This window comes from Camelus bactrianus, chromosome 6 (assembly GCF_048773025.1).
Source record: "Camelus bactrianus isolate YW-2024 breed Bactrian camel chromosome 6, ASM4877302v1, whole genome shotgun sequence".
In the NCBI taxonomy this organism is placed as follows: Eukaryota; Metazoa; Chordata; class Mammalia; order Artiodactyla; family Camelidae; genus Camelus; species Camelus bactrianus.
Genome location: NC_133544.1, coordinates 92,276,764 through 92,296,285, shown reverse-complemented (window position 1 = coordinate 92,296,285; position 19,522 = coordinate 92,276,764). Strand labels below are relative to the sequence as shown.

At 42.0% G+C, this 19,522-nt stretch overlaps 1 protein-coding gene across 2 annotated transcripts in view; it reads left to right on the top strand.

Annotated features, from left to right (window-relative positions):
* The first annotated feature begins 1,327 nt into the window (after positions 1 to 1,327).
* HACD3 (3-hydroxyacyl-CoA dehydratase 3) overlaps positions 1,328 to 19,522 on the top strand; it is a 36,807-nt gene continuing 18,612 nt past the window's right edge. Inside the window, exons 1-5 of one of the 2 annotated variants that reach the window (XM_045516864.2) lie at positions 1,328 to 1,594; positions 14,662 to 14,704; positions 16,569 to 16,642; positions 17,561 to 17,725; positions 19,131 to 19,182. In XM_045516864.2, coding sequence (XP_045372820.1) covers positions 1,508 to 1,594; positions 14,662 to 14,704; positions 16,569 to 16,642; positions 17,561 to 17,725; positions 19,131 to 19,182 — 421 coding nt within the window. In that variant the 5' untranslated portion in view covers positions 1,328 to 1,507. The remainder of the gene's footprint in view (positions 1,595 to 14,661; positions 14,705 to 16,568; positions 16,643 to 17,560; positions 17,726 to 19,130; positions 19,183 to 19,522) is intronic. The other variant, XM_010955390.3, reaches the window with a different exon arrangement.

Below are 19,522 nucleotides of genomic sequence, written 5' to 3'. Positions count from 1 at the left end.
GTGCCTGTGGGGTACAGTACAAACACCTCACTGAAACAAACGAAGACATTGCTAATCCACTCCTTATCTGTCTTTCCAGACCCATAATGACTCCTCTCCTGCATGCCCAACCCCTAGTGTGCAGAACCTTCCATATCTCCTCATCTTTGGACTCCTGCCCTGTGCCTCCACTGTGGTACTTTTGCTTCTTCCTCTGCCAAATTTCTCCTCACATTTCGCTGTCCAGCTTTCAAGGATTTGCTCTCAAAACCCTGCCATGGTTCCTACAACCCTCAGTTCCTAAATTCCTGCCTCTTTGTGAGCTCAGCACATTCCCCATATTAAAACCCTCTATATTTTATACGACCCACCCCCTGAGCTAAATGTTTTCTGAAAGCTGGCATCATTTCTGGATCCCTGTGCTCAGCACTTTGCTAAATAAATGGGTGCTAACAGAACTGAATTACAAGTTTCATTTGTGTCCCAGATTTCTGCTTTTCATACAAATGTTGCTTCCATGAAATTCTTCACTGCAGCTGATTTTGGGATGAAAGTGGATACCGACAAGATAGTTTAAATTAAAAATAAACTAGTGTTATCTCTAGTTTGGGTTTCCTATTTTGAGACCAGTCTCCTGTCCCATTGGATAACTACTAATTGGTGACTATTTAAAATAATTAGAAGTAAATAAAATTAAAAATTCAGTTTCTCAGTCTCACTAGCCACATTTCAAGTACTCAAAAGCCTCACATGGCTAGTTGCTACCATAGTGGACAGCACAGAAGGGAATATTTCTATCATTGCATAAAGTTCTATGAGACAGCGCTGGAAATCTCTGGCCTTTACATTTAACTCTCACCCCTTGGAACTCTTCCGTTCTCTCCCACACCGCTTACCCCACAATCATTATCCTTATTGTGTCTGTAATTACTTGTGGTTTTTAATAGACTGAGGGTTCCAAGACAGCACGCCTTACTCCTGAAACTCCGGTATTTAACTCTGAATCCCAGGCACATAGTAGGCGCTCGGCAAATATTGAATTAATAAGCGACAGAATGGGAGGGACCTCACGAATACACCAGTCCCGAGCCCTTTCTCCATGCTGATTGGCTCCTCATGAGTCTCCACCGTTTTTTACGTGTACGCTTATTGTTAAGCATCCTCCATACGAGATGGAAGCGTGGCGCACCAGCGGACCCCAACTCCGGAGGCAATCGCAGAAAGCAGTGGCGTCACACGCTCCTGGGCCCGCCCCCGCCCCGCCCCCGCCCCCGCCCCCGCCCCGCCCCGCCCCCGCCCCCGCCCCGCCCCGCCCCCGCCCTGGCCCCGAGCCCGCGCAGCTGCACCCCCCCCCGGCTAGCCACTGCGCAGGCGCGGCCCCCGAGCGTGGCTCTTCTCGCGGCTGCCGGCTGCCGACACTCCGGAGTGCGGGCGTTTGCGGCCTGCGTGCGGCGGGCTCCAGCAGCGCACTTCTAGAGGCAGCGAGGCGCAGCGAGCTTAGTCTCTCCCCGTCCTGGGCAGCGTGGTCATGGAGAATCAGGTGCTGACGCCGCACGTCTACTGGGCTCAGCGACACCGCGAGCTGTATCTGCGCGTAGAGCTGAGTGACGTGCAGGTAAAGGCCGAGCGGCAAGACGCGCGCGGAGTCGCGGCTCCCGGACCCTCTGGGACCCCTGTCCCCTTTGTCCCTCTGCGTGCCGGAGAGCCAGTAGTGCGCCAGCGGGATGCACAGTGCGCTCACGGCTTCCAGGCCCGGGTAAAGTCTGGCCCACATCGAGGCACACCCGCAGACCATGGGCCCAGGCGCGACCTAGGGATTCAGGTACCTTCGGGTGCTGCGTGAGTCCGGCGCGGGCCCTGGTGGCTGCCCCGGGCCTCCTCTTTGTTCGCGGTCTGCGGACTGATGGAGCCCGAGCCTAACCCTAGAGGCCTGGCTGTCCGGGTTCAGGTTTGCCAAGGCCCTTCGAAGCTGATGGGCTCGTTGGGTCGGGAGTGCTGTGTGACAGTGGCTTGCTGGGCGGTGTCTGGACGTCTAGCGCTGGCCTGAAAAGGTCTAGACAGTCCCCTCGGACCTTCCGGAGGCCCGCCGCTGCCTCAGAGGGGCCACACCCACCTCCCTACCTTTAAGCGATGGAAATCATTCTAGTTAATTTTAGTCCAGAAGACTTTGAAGAAATAATACCCCCGCTACCCCACCTACCCCCGTTCTGAAGGCTGGGAGCTCAGGTTTGCTGAGTTGCAAAATTATCTAAAGTTACGTTGAGCATTTATGTTTGAGCTCCTTGGCCCCCTGTGTGAACAAGCTGAGGCCTCCTAAATGGTGGAGATCTCAGGACCTGTGTACCCCCATGTCCCTGTCCCTACCATCCAGGATTCCAGTCTTTGACGATCTGGAGTTTTCAGTCTGGAATGTTCTTCCTACAGTCTTTCTTACACCCTACTCTCCTTGACATCTATGGCACTTTGTAACCTCCCTTACTCCACTTAACTCTGTCTGAGTCAGGCATTTATGTTTGGATCTGTCAGCCCATCTGGCATATTGTCTTGCAAAGTGTAGGTGCTCTTTGAGTGTGGACTTGCATTTGGTGAACTTAATCTTTGCTTCTGGATTATAAAGCTGTTTTCCTGTTGAAAGATAAAGACAGTGCTGGCCAGAATGCCTTTAAATAGTTTGACATTGCACGGTGTGTCATTTAATTTGTTAAGCCAGACTGAGTTATACTTTTGCATCAGAGGATGAATAAATGTTCTGTGCTGTCTCCCTGTACTCTGCTCCAGGGTGTTTTAATAAAAAAGGAAAAAAAAACAAACAAAATCTTCGTGAATGGGGATTAAAGTCTCCTTCTAAAGAGTATTCTTCCAGCAATCAATAAGAAAAGTACGGAATATGTGTCATGGCAATCTCGTTTTAGTATTTACTTAAGCATTATATAGACCAATTAAATAAACTCAGGCCTTCTCTAGATGTAACTAGATCCCAACATTATCTGGGCTACTTTTGAAACTACTAACAGAAAAGTTGTTTTTTAGAGGGAGTAGGGTGGTGTGGGAAAAAATGGAAATTAGTTGGGCAAATGAAAGAATGCATCATACTTATATTTTTCCTGAAAGACCTAAACCTTTTAGTGAAGAAATATGATCATGTGTGTTAATCATATTTGGTATATTTTTAAACATGAAGGTATGTGTTTTGAATATATAGTTAAAAATGAAGAAATGTAAAGGTGGAGGAAAAAATGGAATTTTCTTTTGGAGAAAGAAATCCTTTTTTGTGGGGGGGATCCTTTTTTCCCCAACTGAGTTTTTGTTTTTTGGGGGGATTTCCCAGCTGTAATTCTGCGGCATCCATTTCAACTGCCATTAGTTTTAAAGCAGCATGTTAATGCCATTCATAAAAGAAATTCTCTACCACGTGTGAAGTACTGCATATTTACAAAGATGAAATAGACAGACTCAGCTTTCCAAGGGCTTTCTATCTAGGAGGAAGCATACTATATACAAACAAAAAAGCTTTGTGCATAAGTATGTTTATTTGTAGAACTGGAGTTGAATATTGAACCAAATCCTTGGTCTTAAAGGAATTTGTAACCTCTCTTTCGTTTAGTTAGAGGTGACTTCCAGAAATAAGATGGAGTGTTCTTGTCAAGCTGAGATTTGGAGAACTTTCCAGAAAGAGAAAGGCATAGAGTTTCACTTGTCTGACTTGTTCTATGTGTCAGTACCTTATAGCCAAAGACTGCCAGCAACACACCTCTGGTTAATCAAGTTGTATTTATTATTCATAACAGTAAAGTAGGACATACCTCATGGGTTTGCTCATTAAGGATGTTAGAAATGATTACAGGATTTGGACTTTGGTGATTGGGGGATGGACTTAGGAAGTGAGGATTCACTTTAGATTAGATGCTGTCAGAAAACAGGGGCACTCCTATTTTTCTGTCTATGATTGGGTTACTAGTGTTTAGGACCCTGAATTTAGTTTACTTTTATCAGAGGGGACCCCTTTATGTTTTTGGTGGTGTTGTTCCCTGTCCAGAGTCCTAGAAAGGAATTAGCCAAATTAGAAATTCCTCCTGAAATGCCCATCTGAAATTTGTTTAAGGGAGTGGGCTCTGGGATAACTGCCCGCAGTGCATATTCCACTTCTGACTTGATGAATGGCCCTTCTTTTGCTGGGAGGCAGGGTGAGTGTAATTAACACTTGAATGCAAGCTGAATTGGGGTGCACACCACCTATAGCCCAGTGACCACATATAGATTTCTCAGAGGCAGTTTATGGCCTGACACTTGGTGGCCCTTGCTGTGGGGGTGTGGGGAGTGGGGGCAAGGAAAAAATATCCCTTAGGGGCACACACTGTCTTTGGGTTTTCTTGAGCCTGATACAGTTTAGAAAATGTAAGTCCTTAGTAATACGGGAGCATATCTGAAGCCTTACCCACGGTGGCCATCCAGCGCTAGTCTGGATGTCTGAACTACAGCTAATTTATTTCAGTTTCTAAATATATTTTCCTGTCACTTATTTTGGCCAAGAGAGGAAGGGTGTCTGGTATTTTGTGGGTGGCATTGTAGCCATAGTTTTGTCTGTGCTTACACAAAATTATACGGTGGCCTTTGTCTTATTTTATTAAGGTATTCTGTGAGATTGTTGATGTCCTATAACAGAATAACATGTTCTAACAAGGCCAGCTTTTGAATGTTAGGAGCTGCTCTTTAGAAATGTTTTTCATTTAATTGCTCTCTGCAGGGCCTGTGAAACCGATGCTTCTGGCTTGAGATAACGCAATTCATTTATTTGTTCAATGAAGACCATTTGTGGAGTACCTACTTTTGTTTCCCATTAAGCTAGGTGCTAGATTGTTGGACAGCACTCTGTTGCCACCTGCTTTCCATAGCATTTCCCTAAGCCTGTGTATAAGTGAGTTTCAGTGTTGAATTCCAGTTTGGGGGCATCAGCTCTGCCCCCCGCCCTTCCTGAGACACAGGGGACTGTCTGGTTTTCACATCTCTGTTCTAACCTTGGAGCTGCAGGGCTAATGACTGATGAGAAACCACCACTGACACGAGGAGGAATGGTACACAGTAAAGACTTCAACAGCAGCATTATCTGTGTTTGAGGTGAGCGGTAGCAAAGGGGCCAGCTGGAGTCCAGTGGGGCTTGGGCAGGGTTACTTTCAGAATAGAGTTTATTTTCAGGATAAGCATGATGGACAGATTTTGCCAACAACCTTAGCTGTTAAAGCATTTGTTCATTTATCAAGGTTTTTGTTTTAGTCGTATGTGGACGGTGTGCATAGCTCTGTTTGGGAGCTGCTTGAAAGACACTGTTCTTGACCTTAACTAATAGAAGGTCTGGTGGAAAGAGTTGTAACTGAATGCATGAGATTGGGTCCTTGCTCTTCCACTTATTACTCTCTGGTGTCCGTGGATTATTCACCTTTATGAGTCTCAGTCTCTTCATCCAAATAAATGTGAATAATAACACCTAATTCACAGAATTGTTTTGAGGTTTGCATTGGATATTGGATTTGAAGATGTTTTGTAAATTGTAATGTGCTCTTCACGTGTAAGGGATTTTTATAGTGATAGTCAACCTTAGATGAGAGAGAGAAACACACAAAGAGCAATAGAACAGCATAGAGTCTGTTAGCTGAACTATCTATACATGAAAACTTATTGAACAACAGTGGTGGCTTTACAAATTAATAGGGGAAGGGATGAACCATTCAGGAGATTGTATTGGGACAACTGATAATCCAAATGGCAAACAGATGAAATAAGATCTTGCCTAATGCCGTACGTACATAAAGGTCAATTTCAGGTGGGTTAATGACCTAAATGCATAAAGCTCAACTACTAAAAAGAAAATATAAGACATGATCTTTACAATATTGGAACAGGGAAGGGTGTGTTAAACAAGACACAAAAACATAAACCCTAAAAAAAAAAACACAACAGATTTAACACAAGCTTGAGGCAGATATTTATGGTGCGTATCACTGAGCTCTTCCATATATGCACAAAGAGACAGCATGTTCATAACAACAAAAATTTGAAAACAACCTCAGTTCTCATCAACCAAAGAATGGATAAATTGTGGTATATTTACACAATGGCACCTGTACAACAGCTGAAATAAACAAAACAGGACCATCTGTATCTATGGATAAAGTTTAGAAATAAATCAAATAAAAAGCAAGTTGAAGAATTATATATATTCGTATTATATATGAAACCATTTATGTCATATGTAAAATAATACTTTGTATTGTAATGAATACCCAACATGTTGTACATGTAAAGAAACACGGTGGGAATGATAAATTCCAGTCCTAGACGTGGTTATCTATGAGGATGAGACGTGTTTGAGGGAGGAAGAGCAACGGGATTGAGTACCTATATCTGTTTTATTTCTTTAAAAAACTGAAGCAAGTAAAGTAAAATGCTGATGGATAATAGGTACAGTAATGTTTGCTCTGTTTTTCTGTGTGTGGCTGATTGCTTGGAATATTTCATATTCCAAGATTACATTAAATAAGCCCAAGGTAAGTGCTATGAGGGAAGCAAACAATAATTGGTAGAAGCATGTAAAATAGGGTGATCAGGAGAGGCTTCGTTGGGGAGGTGATGTTTGAGCTACATGAAACTGGAAGGATAAAATGAATTATGAAGAGGACTGGGGGAAGAACATTCTAACTAGTGCACATTCTTAAGGACAGGCAAGGACTTGGGGGATGTTAGTACGTTGGGAGTGTAGAAAGGAGTAAGTTATGGGGGATGAGGCTGGAGGAGTTTGCAAGATGTAGGTCATGTAGGGCCTTGTTGCCATGGTAAGGAGTTTGGATTTTATTGTAAGAGCATTGGGAAACTATTAAAGAGTTTTAAGCAGAGGAGTGACATTATAGGATTCGTGTTTTAAAACGATTATTCCGACTGCTATGGGGATTAGAGAGGGGCAAAAGTGAAATCTGGAAAACCATTTAGGGAGGTTATTGCAGCAGTGTGGGTAAGAGAGAACATTGCTCGGCCTAGGGATGACTGTAGACGTAGAGAGCCACGAACAGATTTGAGATATATTTGTAGAGACCCTTCAGGCCTTGATGGATTGCAAATGTTGGGGCTAGTAGAGGGGAGAAGGAAGGAATTGACAACTAGTCCTAGAATTTTGGCTTAAGCACAGAATAGGTGATGATACAGTTTACTGAAAAATTTAAGACTAGAGAAGAGGTTTAGGGGCCTTTTGGACATGTTGGTGTGAAACTCTTGTCTTAAACAGTTTCCATGTAGAAATGGGAAGTAGTCCCTTAATTATACAAATGCAGAGTTCAGAGCAGTAGTCTGGGCTGAAAGTAGAATTTCATGAAATCTTAAACTTCATTGATTATAAGAGACCCCATTATTTTATGCACCATGAAGAAAAAAATGCTGCTAATTAAATTATGATACATACTTTCTTATCACTTCAAATATTTGTTTTTTATTTTTGAAAGAACTCTTTGAGACTTGTTTAAACTTTTCGGTTCCCTCCAGCCAAAGACTACTAGAAACGTACCTTGTTTCAACGAGTAGGGTTTAGTGCTTGCTTCAGTGAGGGAGAACACACACGGGGAACTGAGAGGTGTCTCAGTAAGAGGGTGTCAGAAGGAACTGATTATAGGATTTAGGCTTTGGTTGAGCAATCGGGAGAGAGTCTAAGGAAGTGGGGATTCAACTTAGATAGGATGCTGTCAGAAAATGGGGACATTTCTATGACTGAGTATTTTGTGGATGGTGTAATGACCTGTGCTTAGACGGAATTATGATATGACTTTATCTTGTGTCATTTTATCATAGTCTCAGTAACCTGAGGTTGGCTGATGTTCTTTGAGATTGCTTATGTTCAATAGAAGAACAGAATGGCCTTGCTGTGAGCTTTAGACCAGCTTGTAGTAATTTTGAGATCTGGCTGTGAAGGTCAGATCAGTTTCAGATGTCAGCAGCTGCTAATTTTTTTTCTCAAAACAGTTTAAAAAATCATAAAATCTATCTAATTTCTATGTAATCTCACTCTTCTATACATGTAAATATGAAAATGTAAGCAAAAAATTTGGTGAAGATATTCCTAAACCATCTTCATATTTCAGAATTCACTCTTCTGAATCTCTTTTATACTCAGAGATGTCACTGTCATTATTTTTCCATATGGTATCATCCTCTGTGCCATTAAGAGCAGTAGTAATGCAACACTTCTGAAAACACTGTTACCTCTGGCAGTTTTTTTTTCAAGCCATTAACATCTATAAGTTTTGATGCTGGCACATTCTTGATCTTATCAGAAGATGTCAACAGAATGTTTTCAGACACTGACCAGGACTCATACTACTTCCTCAAATGGCCTTTAAGTAGTTTGTTGACTGAAATATTGGGTTGCAGCTGTGTAATCATGCCATCTGGAATAACAGCCAAGCTTGCACATGCTCTGGCAGTGACACCCATGTCAGGGTTGCACAACTGCTACACAGTTGTAAGGTGCTGCTGTCAATTGCAATAAATAGCCCAGTTTTAGAGAGATTATATATGAAATGAATGTGAATGTTAGAACTGATGAAATGTAGCAAATTTTGGAGTTACCAATTAATAAGTTTTAGTATTTAACCCCCTGAGGCAGGATGAGATCATCCAGAAGAGAGTAAAGATCAGAGGTTGCCAAAATCAAATGCCCAAATCATAGCATTGTAATTAGGAACCCGGGAAGCTGTTTGCCTTGGTTTGAATCTTGGTTTTTCCCCTTGCTGATTTTGTAATCTCAGGCAAGTTACATAACCTCTGTAAGCATTATTTTTCTCATCTGTAAAATTGTTTATTAACAGTGCCTATTTGATAGATTTTGTGTGTGGGGAGGGGGGAGCTAGTAATGTGAAACACTTTGAAAGATAATTGGCAATGTAGTGAGTGTTCAGTAAATGTGAGTGAACTGAGCTGGATGAGGAGAGTGGTTAATTGAAGAGGATAAAGTTCATGTTAGAGGGTAGCTATTGTCATTCAAGAATGGAGATCTGAGATTGGTATCTAATTCTTCTAATTTTTGAAAAAGATGTTAGAAATCCAGAATTTTTAAAATGAAAAAACCTCATAGTTTTATACTGATTCAGTGAATATATACAAATACCTACTGTGTGCTTGGCAGGCTTCCTGACTCTGGGACCTTGGCATGAGCAACGCAGACAAGGTCCCTGCTGTCATGAAGCTTATTCACTGAGTGGTGATGGTGGTGGTGGTGTTGGTGGTGGTGGTAAGCACACTAAAAGCAGATAAAATCATCTAATCGTTTCAGATAACAGTGAATGTTATGAAGGAAGTAAAGCAAGAAAAAATATGAGAAGGAATCACAAGAACTGTTTCAGATTGGGTAGTCAGGGAAGTTCTCTTTGAGGAGGTGACAATTGAGCAGAGACCTAAATGTTAAAAAACCATGCAAAATTATGGGAACTGAATATTGTAGGAAGAGGGGACAGCTACTTCAAAATTCCTTGGTGGAAAGTGCTTAGTGGTGAGTTAAAATTAAAAATTAATTAATAAATAAAACAAAAACATTCTCTGCAGGCCATATAAAATATTGTGGGCTCAATTTGACCCTCAAGATGCCAATTTATGTCAGAAAACTGATATATAGTAAAAGCTTATAGAGATAAGCAGCAGCCCAGGATTGAGTTCTGAGACACTCAGATATTCAGAGGTCGACCTGAGCAGAACGCACCAGCACCATGGTGAAAGGATATGTGACAGGAAAATACACAGGCGTAGTTTTTGAGAAATCCATACAGAGGCCTCCTTGTCTTCCTCTCTCCCCACTGCGAGGGAGCACACTTGAGTGTGCTCTTTTCTCTAGCAACGAAAAATGCAGTAACTTATGTATAATGTTTCTGCCCCAGGGAAGCCCATTAGAGATTCAGCACTCATGTTTCTGTTGGGGGCTGGTTTCGTAGGTACTCTCCACCCAGCTTATACCAAAATTCTAGACTTCCATAAGGAAAGCTAGTGTTCACCATAAATCACATTGTTTGTAGGCATAGTCTAAGCAAAGTGAACCAGCCTTATCAGGGAATGGAGGACAGCCAGGTTCCCAGATGCTGGCCAAGAGCTGATCTTGGAAACAGGCCCCTTTAAAGATAGCAGCCTCACACTTGCTACTTTGTAATTCCTTTCTGTGTATATACTGATCATATAAGTAAGATAAATAACCAACCATTAGAATGACCAAGGAAACCTTTGTCTAAAGGGTTAGTTAGCAAATACTTCATTGAACTCTGTAGTTCTGTCAGAAATAATGGAAACGGGATGATTTGATTTAATTTCAGTTCACTGAAGTTTTTGAGGCTTCAGGGATTCAGAGATGAATGACACAGTGCCTGCCATCAAGGAACTCAAGGCTGGAAGGGCAGATAAACCAATAAACAATAGTTATAAAACAGTGTAATAAGTAGGATAATAGAAGTGAAGATAACATATAACAAGGAAGCTATTAATTCTGATGGTGGGGATGAGTAGGAGGGAAAAGGAATTAATATTTGACCTGGACTTTAAAAGATGAATAAATGTTCAACAGATACAGAAGCTTGGGAGGGCATTGAGAAGAAGAGAAGCAGCCAAAATATGAGTGCTTGCTAGTTGCCAGACTTCTGTGTTATTACAATTTAATTCTCACAACAGTTTTGTGAAATAAGTTTTATTGTTGTTTTAAATATGATGACAGTTGCTGTGGCTTTGAAAGTGAATGATAGAAATAAAAAGTGATATAACTAGGATCTGAACCCAGATTCCCCTGACTTCAAAACCACTTTCTACCCCTTTCCCTATCAAATTGCACCTTTTATAAACAAAGGTGCAATTCTGACTCTGATAAAAGTTGGGCTAGGTTGTGCAGATCAACCCTTCTAAAAGCAACTTGAAAGTGTTCAACAGAAATCTTAAATTCATCAAAGAGTCAACAAATTAGAAGTTAAAATGGGAATTTCAGAGAGGTGAGCTGAACACTGAAACTGCTTTTGCTTTGACAACATTTGCTCAACTGAGTGAACTTGAACTTTGGTTTTGATAGCCTGCCAGAGTGCAGGGATAGAAGTAAGATCCAAGCCCACAAAAGCTTCATTATGTAACAGGAAACCCTTCTCTCCATAGACTCCACTTGAGAGAACTATGCGCTTAGGGTAAGGATGAACTAGAAGTAAATTCATCTCATCTCCCTATCCCCAGATGGCTTAGTGCTGAGCAAAGTAGAGGGAAAGGTCCTTCAGGAGTTAAAACATCAGGTGGCTGTCAAAAGATTATGCGACTCCAATTTCCACAGTTTTAGAGATCCAAAAATCCATAAGCCATGAATTTAGTTTAAAGTGGCTCCAACTGGTGAAGTCCCTAGGTGCCTGGCAGAAGAAAATGTAGGTCCCTCTGGAAGAGCTAAGATGATATCAGATAAGATTTTTAGGCAAAAATGTATTTTTAGAGACAGAAAGATCATAATGATAGAGGTTTCAACTCATTAACAACAGCACAGAGAGAAATAGGCAAATTTATAGTAGTGTGATTTCTCAGTAATTGGTAGAATAAGAAGACAAACATCAGTAAAGATATAGATTATGTGAACAGATAATTAGCAGTAAACCTAATGGCCATATATAGAATGCTACACCCAGCAACTCCACAGTGTACATTGTTTTCAAGTTCACTCGGAGTATTTACGAAAGTTGGCTGTATACTGCTTTGTAAAGCAGGTCTCCACAACTTTGAAAGGATTAAAATCATACAGAGAATGTTTCTTGATCACAGTGCAACTGAAGTAGAAATTAATAACAAGGTAACTGGAAAATCTCTGGAAATTAAGGAACACTTCTCTATAACCCATGTTTCAAGGAAGAAATTATAATGGAAATTAGAGAATATTTTAGGCTGAATGATAATGAAAATGCTACATTCAGAGCTTGACAGATACAACCAAAGTAGGAGTTGGTGGGAAAGTCATATTCTTAAATGCTTATATTTAAAAGTATTAATTAATTAAAATTTCATAGATCTGAAAATTAATGACTTGTGAATCCATTTCAAGAAGTTAGGGAAAAAATAGCAAACTCTTGTAAAGTGTTGAATGAAGGAAAATAACAAAGATAAGGCAGAAATAGAAAACAGAGGTAGAATCAATAAAACTAAAAGTTAGTTCTTGAAAAGACAAAGTGGACAGATCTCTTGACAAGATTAAGATACAAACAATATCAGTGATGAAGACTTAAATGACAGAAACTATAGACATTAAAAAACTAAGAGAATATTAAGCTTATGTCAGATAAAATGGGTAAATTCTTAGAAAATAAAGATCGTTTCTATCAAAGAGATAGGAAACCTGAATAGCACAATAACCATTAAGTAAATTGAGTCAATAGTCAAAAATCTTCCCACAAGGGAATTTCCAGGTCCAAATGGCTTCACTGGGAAGTTCTACCAAACATTTAAAGAAGCAGTTCCAGTTTTATTGGTTATCTATTGTTGCATTAATCATTTATGACCTCAGTTCCCAAAGGTCCTTCAGGAAGAACTCAGTGGGTGTTGTGGCTTGGGTTCTCTCAAGAGGCTGTAGTCAGATGTCAGTTGTGGTTGGTGTTGTATGATGCCCTGAAGTAGCCACCTCAGGGATGTCTAGCTCACCTTGTTGTCAAGTCGGTATCCATAAGTTAGTCCTCCACGTAGACTCTCATGTCATGGTGTCTGGCCTTGCCCAGAGTGAGCCATGCAGGAGGCTCAGATGGAAGCTGCAATGCCTTTTATGACCTAACCTCAGAAATCACATCATTGTTTCCACTGTGTTTTATTGGTTACATAGATCATCCGTGACGTCATTTGGAAGGGGACTACACAAGGGTGTAAGTACCAGGGGGAGAGGAGCATGGAGGGCCATGCTGAAGGCTGGCAACCACCCCAGACTTATACTTACATTTCATGGGGGTGGGTGGGGAGAGAGAGAGAGAGAACATTTTCCATTTCATTTTTATGATGTAAATATAAGAAAGGGAAATTATAGGCCAATATCATTTATAAATATAGATATTAACTTTTCAATTGCTTCAGAGTCTCTTCTTTCCCAGTTTTAAGCTTGTCTGTGGCATAAGTTTTATTTTTACTGAAATGTGTTCCTTAACTCCCATCGCCTTTGGAGAAGCTGAACTGGACATGCCCAGTCAGTCTGCTGCTGGGTAGGAGCGGTCCTAGTATTGCTGAGTTAGCATCTGGAATTGGGCTCACAGAAATGCTTAGTGAACTCCTGGGTTTGTGCTGTGGCTAGGTATTTAAACTGTGGTTGTACACATCTGTATCTGAAGAGGATAAACTAGGCCCCCAAAACTTCTTTTTTCCTTCCAAGTGAGTTAGGGTATGGGGAACACAGAGTTGGGCAGGTGGCCTAGGTAGGAAATTTACCACTAAGACATCCCAGAACTCTAGCTTTCATGCTAGTGTTCACACCAGAACCCCGTTTCCCTTGGCGAGGAACCATGCCTGTGAAAGTGTAGCCTTCTTCGATGAGGTTCCCTAACTCCCTCTTCCTGGTACAGAGAAGATCATCTAGGTGGGTAACCCCTTTCAGTGAGCTTCTCAGCCTCAAGTCTGTACTCTCACTGGGGAGGTTCTTAACATAAAGCTTGGCTCAGATGCTTCCCCATCCCAGCCTTGAGGCTCCCCCTTTTCCTAAGACTCTTGGCTATGAGTAGAGCATCTAGGCTCCCAGTGCCTGTTATTGTAAAGCCCCTTTCCACCTTCTCTCTGCCTTGTCAGTTTCCTTTGATGCATGATGGCACACAGAGAGCGGAGCTTACAGGAGAAAAAGAAACGAACTAGGCATGACACTGGAAACATGCTGCTTCTTGCTTATTAACTTTGAGCTGGAAATTAGGAGGTAAAGTATTTCTCATCTGCAGGAAAAAGTTGTTTCACTTTAAATTATACCACTGAAAGACATGTAGCAATTTCGGGGACGAAATGAACAATTTGGAGAATTTTGATCTCTTCTAGTCTTGGTTTGGATAGGGGCCAAGAGTGTGGATGGAGCCTGAGGCTCAGGCACTGCATTTTTCATTTTCATCCAGCCACCTAGAATCTGTGGCCCTTCACTTAATCTAAAGGAATTAATTTATTTTTCATGTTGCAGTACAAGTCTCACTCTTGATGAGATTTTCCTTAAACATTCTATTCCCATTATATTCATTCTCTTCTTAACACCCAACACCTAACTGCTCTTTTAGTCTTGAGCACATGTTACTTGATATTGTATGGTGTCTTCTCACAGGAAATGACTCATCTGCTCTGCTAGATTCTCTGCCTCCACAGCTCAGGGGCTACATCTTAGAGATCTGTATATTCCCCATGGCACCAGGTACCATTTGTCATGATCAGAATGGACTGATTCAGTATCTGATTTTCTGCACAGCAGAGCAGTTTAGGGTCCTTCTTGTAGGGTCCTTCATCTGAGCCTGCAATCTCGGATGCAGATAGACATTGAGAAGCCTTACAGAGACGTGAACACACAACCAAATATATCCTCTGGGGGAGGCACAGCGTCGTAGGTTGAGTCCCCAAGGGGGGATGGAGGGAAGTAAGCCCCTGGTTTTAATTTTATTTTTCTCCTCATTAAAATACCCTTCTCGCATCCTTGGTCTCTTTCCACAGAATCCTGCCATCAGCATCACTGAAAATGTGCTGCATTTCAAAGGTCAGTATCTGAGCAAATATTCCCAGCCTTCTACACAGTTAAAGAGGCATGATGGGGGTTGCTGTTTATTTTTATCTGTTTCTTTTATTCACTTTCTGTTGAAGCTCCCCTCTCTAATACTCTTGGAGTAAACTAGATTGTTTTGAGCTCTGTGATTAGAAAAGTTAAGAATTTGTTTAACATCCTGCTTTCCCCTTGGAGAGGCAGTAAATATAGGGAAAAGGATCCTGGGCTAGAAATCAGGAGATTGGTCTTCTAGCTCTAATTCTGCTACTACCTTGGACAACTTACTGACTTCTCTGGACCCATCAAATGAGGGTATTGGGTTATAGTCTGTGTTTCTCAAACTTGAGGATCCATGGACACCTGAACATGTGTCCACAGGATCCTCCAGGGCCATAGACCTTAGATTAAGAAACAAGTTAAGAATTAAATATGGTCACCTCAAGTGATGTTTGGCTCCATTGCAGCTGTGGATGCAGACGCAAACACAGCCACTGAACTTGTGTGGTAGTACTTGATTATAATGTAGCCATCTGGATGATCCAGAATACACTTTTAAAAAATACTATAATGAAAATAAAAAATAGAAATGTTCTTCATTAGGCTCTGTGGCTCCCTGATATTATTCTTAGAGACCAGTTTAGTGAACACTGCAGTCTAGGTGCTGTCTAAAGCCTTTCCAGCTCTGACAGTCTTTGATTCTGTGGATGTGTCCCCCATCTCCTTCCTCCCTAGTTCATCAGCAGATTTTCTGTTGTGCCTGAGAGGGTAGGTCTGGATTCATTGTTACCCACTGGGGTGGGGTTCTCCCTGTTCTCTCTGTTCCAGTTCCTTTGAATGTCATTAGTAAGTGACTGGGGTTATGGGAGATTGAAGAATTTCTGCCTCATGTGAGACTCTGTCTACCTTAATATACTTGCCTGAAGGCACAGCCTGGCTTTTGTATTTACTTTTCAAGGTGAAAGCAGTAGAGGTAGCAGCTTAGATTTTGGGGGGAGTTAAATATTTGAAAGAAGTTAAAATGATGTATCTTGCCACATGGAGCTTATAGACTGTCCTACCTTAAAGAATTTATGATCTTAGAGCACAGTAATCACTTGTAGCACATGTTAGGCAAATCATACCATGTATGGCCAGATAAGGAAAGATAATCCCAGGAGGGAACCAAGGGGGAGAGTTAGGGGGCAGGGACGTCCCTCATTCACTGGCTCTGAGGCACAGCACCTGCTTGCTGTGGGGAAAGGAGCCGTGTCAAGGCACAGGGATGGTGTGATGGTCAACCGAGGACTTTCCTCCAAATTCCATTTGTCCTCTCTTAGGAATGAGCTGAGAAAATTTTCTCTTTTTTGTTCCATTTGTTCCACCCACATGTGTCAACTTCTCCATTTTCTATCCGTGGTTGGAAGGTGTTAAATTCAGAGCTTTCTTTGAGACGGTCCAGCATTTCCATGTACCCTGCAGCTTTCCCTAATGGCAGTCAAGATAATACCCTCGCTTGATTACTCTTTGCACTGGATTCAGAGCCAAAGTAAATGTGAAAGTTAAATTTTTATCTATGGGATACCTTTGGCTTTGCTTTCTGTGTTCTTTTTCCTGCCTATTATTTGTACTGGGCATCATTGAGGCCACATTGGAAGATTAAGTAAATACTCTGGAACTGATTACCAGAAGAACAGAAGGAGATAAACTTTTGTCCAGGATTTAACTTACTGAGCTTTTGAATAGCTCTGCTCACAAGTCCCCACTCATTTTGGTAGGACCTGTTACTATTTGCATACTTCTGAAAGAACTGCCCCAGGTTAATGTTTGGGCAGCCTTGCTCTGCTCAGGTTGACTGTAACCTACATTTCTTCCTTTATAGCTCAGGGGCACGGTGCCAAAGGAGACAATGTTTATGAATTTCACCTGGAGTTCTTAGACCTTGTGAAGCCAGAGGTATGTTCTTTTCTTCCTCACTTCCCTTACCATTTTGAGAAATAAATACTAGTAGTTTTGTGAAATGAGAAGCAAGGGTTGTGGGAAAGAAGAAGATAAACCAAAGTAGAATGTGCTTCTTTTGTCTGGAACAGAGCCCAGCTGCAGAAGAAGAGGAATGTCAGAGAATCTGAGCTGACTCTCGAATCTGGGCTCTGCCATTTATTAGCAGCGTGAATAGGTTTCCTCATTTCGAGCTTCAGTTTCCCCATGTATTACATGAAGGATTGGGTTAAGTGATCGCTATGATCCTTTCCTGCTCCGAGATTCGTAATAGTCAGCAGAGAACCTGTGTTAGGCTTGCTTTGGGGGCAAAGGGAGAGGCCATAAGATGAATAATGAGCTAGAACACCCCCGGAGAATTTGAGGTTAGTTGAGAAGACTCAGTAGTGAACGAATGCTTGTGAAAAAGTTGTAACTGATCTAGTACAGTTTTGGCCTTGATGCAGGCCTTTCTGAAACAATCCAGAGATTGTTGACCATTTGAATTGAGTCATCTTCATGGGAGGAAGATTTGGAAGGTAATGGTGCATTTGAGAGGGTGAATGGATGTGGTGCCTTGCTTGAGGTGGATCTGGCAGGACGTTCACGCTAGTTTCCGCTAGGATAACCAGAACCGTCTGCCTTTCTTACCCTGCTTTTCTCCTGTGTCATTCACTGGGGAATGAAGAGAGAAGGACCGTTCAGTTCTCACCGGTTCTTCCTCACATCAACCCTTGGTCTAAATGTTTTCTTTACCTGAGGACTTGTAGCAACAGAGAAGGAAGCGGGAAAGCACACTGTGCAGCTTCTCTGTGCAGCCACACTGGATTGTGTGGTTTCCGGGGAAGAAGTGGGCGATGGGAGAGGGCATTCTCACATTCTCACTTTCTCTCCTAGCCGGTGTACAAACTGACCCAGAGACAGGTAAACATTACGGTGCAGAAGAAGGTGAGTCAGTGGTGGGAGAGACTCACCAAGCAGGAGAAGCGCCCACTGTTTTTGGCCCCTGACTTTGATCGTTGGCTGGACGAATCTGATGCGGAAATGGAGCTCAGAGCCAAGGTCAGTAAGGACCCGAGGATCTAGACAGAAGTCATGAGGATCCCAGGTTATTCAGGCCACCTCGTATCCTGTTAGGATCTGAAAGAATAAGGACAAAGTTATAAATTCACTGAAAGACCTGGAGACATGGTTTTATAGAAGGTCATGTATTTTGTAGACTGGCCCTCAGCTGGGATTTGTTTGATGTTTTTCTCATGATTAGACTCTGGTGTTGGGCTTTTGGCAGGAATCCCACAGAGATAAAGTGTCTTTCTTAGCATGTCATATCAAGGGTATGTACTATCGACATGACTTACTGCTGTTGATACTAATTTTGAGCATCTGGCTGAGGTATTTTGGGGCAGGTTTCTCCAGTGTTAGGTTTCTTTACTGCAATGTTTCTCCTCTCCTTTCTTTACTGTACTCTTTGGGAGGAAATCACAATGCAGTCCACGCTTAAGGAGTCAGGAGTTACACTGCCTGTCCTTAGGGTGGAATATTTGCATACTTTATTTGGAGTTCTTCCGCAGGGGAGATTTTTCTGTTCTCTCTCATTTATTTATTCAATCATTTATTTGTATCACTGTGTACTCATGAATATTTGTTTTATGATTTGGATTATAATCCAATACATGTTATTTACTTTCTTGCACAGATTGTTCCCTCTTTGGCCGCTGGAAGCTCTTGCAGTTGGCTCACGTGTCCCTTTGACACAGCTCCAACATCGTGGGGCGTTTTTTTTTAAAGCATGGCCTTAGTTTCTGGCACTATCAGCCGTTTCAGGTTTATCTCCTATATTCCCTGCTCTGTTTTTCTTACTGGAGAATGGTAGTGGAAACCAAGATCTGGGTGCTAGGTCTGCTTATTGTTACTGGTGTGCCATTGCTTCTAGGCCCTCTCAGCTGATGGAACAAGAAAATACGTATGTGTATACTAGCGCATACATATACATGTATCCATAAATATTTCCTTATGTATCCATCTATATCAGCCTAATATAAGTTCACATTGATGTTGGAGACATGATTTTAGCTTCTGGAAAATTATGCTGTAGAAATCTTAAAAAGTGAAACAGCAGTTTATTTCCTGCCTGAAATTTCTATTTTGTTTCTATGACCATGACAGATTTTCTGGATGTCTTTTCCAGCTCTAAGATTTTAAGACTGACCACTTTGTAGTTTGGGAAGCCAGCTGATTGGTTTAATTCTGTGAGCACTAGATGGGCATTCCACATGCTAGTGCTGCCCAGGAAGGAGGAGTCAGGCTTTTTGGTGCCATGAGCTAGGACGTTTTCCCCAGTGAAGCGAGAACACAATTGGAGAAGGAGGTGGCTTTTAGGGAGTCAGATCACTTATCCAACATGTGGACTCCTGCAAGCATCTGGGAATTCTAACTTGTTCTTGAAAAACTTCTGTCCAAATTCTAGGAAGAAGAACGCCTAAATAAACTCAGACTTGAAAGCCAAGGCTCCCCTGAAAGTAAGTTGCCCCTGCCGTTGCGGCAGTTACCAGTTAACTGTGACAGAGTTGGGGGAATGGATGAGTGTGAAACGGCAGTAGCGCTCATATTATGTAGGTGAATTTATGAGAAATGCTTAATGTCCAGTGCTTAAGCTGTACACACCCACATCACAAGCCTTACTTTTAAATGTTCCCCTTCTGGCGAGGGCCTAACATCATATAAGTATAGCAAGGGTGATGTAGCAGATTGGAAGAGCCTCGGTCTCCTGGACTGACCTAGTGATGGGTGGTCGCAAGTCCTGCCTAGACGTGGAAGTGACAGCATAAGTCCATGACGATACTTCTTCCAGCCTGGTGT